The following is a 6,155-nucleotide window of genomic DNA, read 5'->3' on the forward strand; positions in this document are numbered from 1 at the left end:
ACTTTTTATCGCTCTTTTGATAAATCGTTACATGTATATGTTTACTGTTTTGACAGAGCTCCACCTCAGCAGAAGGTCATCACACTAGTTCGTGGAGGCGACGGACTTGGGTTCTCTATCGTGGGTGGCCATGGTAGTCCACATGGTGACCTTCCTATCTATGTCAAAAACGTTTTCGCAAAAGGTGCTGCTGCTGAGGACGGAAATCTCAAACGAGGCGATCAGATCCTGAATGTGAACGGTGAAAGCCTCGAAGGCTGCAGCCATGAAGAAGCGGTCGTAAAACTCAAAAATGCCAAAGGGAATGTTGTGATGACTATTCTGACCTCATAGCAACACCAGAAATATTTCTGAATATTAGCTCAGCCTTTATTTACATCAAAAGTATGACGAGTTCGACTTCCTATAATACATGTACTATGTTCACTACAGGGATCTTTGAGATTTCTGTCATGTAAATCTCGTGAAATTGGAACAAATCTGGAAAGATTCTGCGAACAACGTCACATATCCGTTTATTTTGGATAGTGCTGTTTTCTGTTGGCTGGCGACCTGACATTATCCTGTGTATAAAGGACTATGGGATTTAAAATGCATTGTTCTGTACATCATTGTATTTTGTCAAAATTTTAGCGTTCATCTTTAAAACATTGATAAACAACTTTATGAAGTGTTTAGACTGGTGTGATCAATTCATATGACCAGTTTCACAGAAATCAAACTAAAGCTTATAAAATTCTCCCTATTTGTCTACTAGGCATGTAGAATGAATATATACATGTTCGAAACGGTTTCCATATGACTCTAGTGGACCAATGCCCCATTGAATCACTGGTACAATAGTCTGTTATTTTTAGATTTCAAGTTGTTTTCTACGTTTAGATGCATGTATTTATCATTTTTGCTTAAAGAAAACAAGTTCAAATGCTCTTAATATCTACCGTTATTACCACTCACAAGACGTCCACAATCCGTATTATTGCTGTGCAATTTTTCTGTTGAAAAGATAGCCATACTTGAATGTAAAACAAATATAAGTGTCTGGCTGTGATTTTAACCTTTTTTAGCTCGCCTATTCGAAGAATCCATTTCACGGCGTCAGCGTTGGCGTCCCATTTCACGTTAAAGTTTTTGAGCAAGTTTCTGTTTCCTCAATTGTTTAAGCTTAAGTCATCATAAATGTTTATGATTTTATTTTCCTAATGTGTATGGATGCTGAACGTGATAATACAACCAATTTGGGGCCCTTTAGGGATTTTTTGAGTCTGTTAATTTGTCATATTGCCATGTTCTTCTGAATAGGCGAGCTTTGCTGTTCTCCAGCAGCTCTTGTTTACATCACCTAGTTACCAGTAGTAAGGGTATGAAACTGGTCCAATAAAATAAATACAGTTGTGTAAATCACATAATTAGTTTGTAAAATATTTAATGTGCTCCACTAGCAGTGATGGGAACCAATGGTAGCTCTAAATACATCAGTATATTTGTCCACAAGTCTTTAGAACTACAATATTGCAGCTACAACATACTGGTATGTAACTTTCCCTCACAGCTCAATTCATCCATGATTTGGCACAATTGTCATGGTTAAATCATAATTTGGTTTATCATATGTTTTTCATTTAAAAATATTTTTAATGTTCGTACGTAATATACAATATCAGAAAAAAGATGGGTATCAATGTCAAGGTCAATTAAAGGGAGGAAAATAAGTTCTTTATAGAATCAATTCTTGTTGTCGGCTGGATCATGGCAAAAGTTTGAATGATCTGACAAACAATGTAGTTTTATACATTTTGTTCTGACCAACAATACGCTTCAAATTCTTCGAGATAAACAAGGTTCAATTGTACACTCAGTGCTTTTGTACATGTATGCCTACATCAAATGATATTCTGTTTAAATTATGCTTTGAAATATTGTTGTTGATAAATGATTATGATACAGATTATATATTACTGTAAACAAAGTTGTTTTCACATTTACAATATTTCATATCGGGTTTTTTTCCCCCAACATATTCATGACAAACGATGCATTCATGTTCCATACTGTATAGCCAGATATTTTCAATGGTAGGATATTTTCACGATTTCGCGGATGTTGTTATGATCGCCGAAATTTTATCCGCGAAATATTGAGAAATATACCTGGTAGTTGAACAATATATACCCCTAAATCCATATCAGGAAATTTTAAACTGCTAAAATTGGATTTTCTCGTTTTTAGATCAAATCACGAAAATGTTGGTCCGCGAAAACAACTGGCTATATGGTAAATTGTACGTTTCATGCAATTATTTGTGTAACTTTTGATTTGGTGTTTTGAGTTCTCACCAAAATTACGCAAAAATCCATACCTTTATTAATTGTGAAAATAAATTGATTTACAAAAATGTATTACATCTTACAAAACTAAAGAAAACAGTTGTTGATTATGATAATGTATTATGTACTGTGTTAAAATATGAAGTGTATTGTACAGAAACTGGAGAAAGTAAGGTTGTGGTGACGGTAGGCTTAGCTCTCGCTGAACAATTATGCAATTTGTACTGGATATTTGTGTTCTCCTTTGATTTGTACATATACATGTATTGATATGTGATTTTACTTTAAATTTGTTGATTATAATAATTATACATCTGTATATACACAGTACCATGCATTCCCTTAGTTCACACGGATTAATTCGTGTTTGAGTTTGGTACATTGTTTTTGTACAGTTAGTATTATATGTACATGACAAGTTAAAGTTTAGTATAAAATCTATAGCTTTATTACATAATCCCTCAGATATCCAGAGAACTCGCTCTCGCAATATGTTTGCATATGTCTCAAGTGAAATTATTATGAATAAAAGTTATTTTTGTTTATAATATTGGCCGATCTGAATGAATATTATGGGAAAAAAAGACAAATAATTTTCCCATTCACCCAGAAGACACATTTGAACTCTCCCAATTCAAAGACCCCCAAAGGCTAGAAGAGTTCATTATGAGTTTTGAGGGGTCAATGAATTAAGAAACAATGAGATCATGGTTTGAGGATAGTGTGACAAAATGACAGCCTTTGATGGATTTTTTGAAAAATATTTTTTAAATTTGAAAACCTTTCAAAATGTTGGCTAATTTTGTGATTAAGTGCATCTTGAATTTGTGTTAAATACGTATGAGATTTTATGAAGTTTAGTTTCATAAAACATCTCATGAAATTTTTTGAAAAATATATTTTAAATTTAAAAACCTTTCAAAATGTTGGCTAGTTTTGTGATTAAGTGCATCTTGAATTTGTGTTAAATCCGGATGAGATTTTATGAAGTTTAGTTTCATAAAACATCTCATATGAAATGAATGACATCATGAAAAAATTATTTCTGAAGATTAAATTTATGTCATTTCATGCAACTTCATTACATTTCTAGATTTGCCTCTTGTATATTATAAATGCCATAAACTTAATAACGAACGAAGATTAAAAAAGGAGATAAATTTGGTTATAACCAGTGAATGGAAAGGATAATAATGATTTCTTTTCACAAATTAATGAATACATGTACATGCTGTAAATACACTTTTGTAAGAAAAATAGGGCATACATCAGAATATATATTGGCAACACTGCGATAAGCGACATCTCACTTAAATGTTATTTAGCTGTCAGATTAGATTCAAATGTTTTCTTTTGTTGATTTGCTACTTTATATATTTGAATGTATTTTTTCTGTATCTCGAATAGTTTTTACGCATATCTTTAGTATTATGTACATGAAGTATGGCTGTGCATTATTCAGAACATTCAGATCTACGAGGGTTGAAACCTGATGAAGTGAAAAGAAGGGAAGTAACTCTGGTAGATCTTAATATGTTCAGAATTAGATTTTGTTTCGTTGAAATTAAGATGTATACTGTAAATAAACATTTTGAACTAATCAAACCTTAACGTGAAATTTAATTTTTGAACTTGCATAATTATGTGCAAGAATTGCGATACAAGATATACGTAAACCAAGGAATGCAATTAATTTGATTGGTGCAAGATTTGTTCCAAAAAACCGCTAAAAAAGATTATTAATAAAATATGTATGTTTACACTATACCATAACAATGGAGCTTACAGATTTAAAGTAAAGATAAATATTCTGTATTTGTATATTACAGAGTTATCTGCCCTTGCAAGAAGAAATTATTGTTACGTCATGTTTTTCAGAGAAAATAACAAATTTTTCGCCTTTTAGACTAATGATGCAACGATCCATACTTACCTGCATGGGAGACAACTCTGTTGTATGCAAAGATGGAAAATCTGTGTTTTGAAAAGGTAACTTGTATTTTTAGCTGGGGATTAAAGGTGTTTTAATTGACACATATTACTAGAGATGGTATATGTTTTGGAAATGTGCACAGCCTCTAGTATCTGTACCATACTGTATTACATGTATCTTGTTTTGTGTTCATTATCTGAACATAGATATCAAATTCCAGATGATTTTCATCGCTGTCTGTGTGCACTGTGTAATGTAAATGTACACAATGTTTTCTTTATTACAATCAAAATTTATCATAGTTGTGCTTTAATTGTACGAGTGACATATCTGAAGATTAACCATATCACAACTGTGTCCGACACACCAAGCTTGTACAAATAATATTGTTTTAAATGTCTTAGTCTACATAGAATTTACACTCACAATTACTGAAATAAACTATTTACTCTAGCTCCAGTCTCCTTTTGTAATTTAGTAAAACATGTGAATAACTTAAATCCTCGATACTCTAGTGATTAATATCACTGTCAATAAATACACCTATGACCTTTATATATATATTATATTAGCCAAACTGAAAGCAACTGAAGACACAGGTACTGCTAGTTTGGTTCATTGATGTATATTAAAAGAATCAAATAACGGTAATAAATTGTATAGCTTTGAAACGTCACTATCTGTAATATTCAAAGAAAGTCTTTGTATAGACCTGTGACTCATTAGTCGTACACCTAAGGTAAATTTTTCATTCAAACTATTTCTTGTCAAGAACCAAAAGGCCCAGGGTACTCATATTGGGCCAGTTACATGCTGGGATGAAGGGCTACCAAGTTTGGTCAAATAAACGACCTTGACCTTCATTCAAGGTCCCAGGGGTCAAATAGGCTAAAATCTTAAACAAATTCTTGTGATTAAATAAGAGGCCTAGAGACCTAATATTGGACCTGTGACATGCTGGGATGAAGGGCTACCAAGTTTGTTCAAATGAATGATCTTGACCTTCATTCAAGGTCACAAGAATCAAATAGGCTAAACTCTTTTGAACAACCTATTGTAAATAACTAAGAGGCCTAGAGACTGGATATTGGATTTGTAGCATGGCGGGTATCAAGGAACCTTCATTCATGGTCTAATTCATCAAACATATCAGAAGATGAACTTGTATTAAAAGAGTTCTTTTGTATTGCCTTAATTGTTTGTCACTGCTATATTCTTTGAGGTGTTGTATTATGCCAATAGTCAGATGACCGTTAAGGTCCATGGGTCTTTTGTTTTCTCATGAACTGCCTTCAGTTTCACTATGACATAGGCTAGGGGTAGATAAAATGACAAGGATAATCAAGTATTATGCAGCTCTTGCCTATTTATAGTTTTGATGATGCATGTTTAGATAACAAATCAAAGACCTCATAATTATGCCCCAGGTAGGTTATCTAGTTGTACAAATGAATGACCTTGAATGTCTTTAAGGTTATGCAGGTATAACTACCTCAAATAGTAAATATGGGACAAGGAAGTAATCTTAACCATGTAGACAAAATAGTTTGTCAAATTTTCACAGGCAGTTTGTCCCTTTATCAAGACATACATTAAACAAACATGGTCACACTTTTGATATAGAATTAAGGATAAAAAAAATACATGACTTAGATAACGAAAACAAATAATAAAGTAAAACGCAATAAATCCTTTGGAGAATCAAATAACGGTAATAAAATTGTATAGCTTTGAAACGAGTGGAGGCCAAAGGTGCTAAAATCTTAAACAAATTCTTGTGATTAAATAAGAGGCCTAGAGACCTAATATTGGACCTGTGACATGCTGGGATGAAGGGCTACCAAGTTTGTTCAAATGAATGATCTTGACCTTCATTCAGAGGTCACAAGAACTCA

General features: G+C 32.7%; 1 protein-coding gene across 1 annotated transcript in view; it reads left to right on the plus strand.

The window, feature by feature from the left end:
• Positions 1-1,090, plus strand: part of LOC138324794 (multiple PDZ domain protein-like) — a 179,374-nt gene extending 178,284 nt beyond the window's left edge. The window contains 1 exon segment of the mRNA XM_069269944.1: positions 57-1,090. Coding sequence (XP_069126045.1) covers positions 57-333 — 277 coding nt within the window. The 3' untranslated portion in view covers positions 334-1,090.
• Positions 1,091-6,155: the final 5,065 nt, after the last annotated feature.

The sequence above is a fragment of the Argopecten irradians genome, chromosome 6 (genome assembly GCF_041381155.1).
Source record: "Argopecten irradians isolate NY chromosome 6, Ai_NY, whole genome shotgun sequence".
NCBI classification, from domain to species: Eukaryota; Metazoa; Mollusca; class Bivalvia; order Pectinida; family Pectinidae; genus Argopecten; species Argopecten irradians.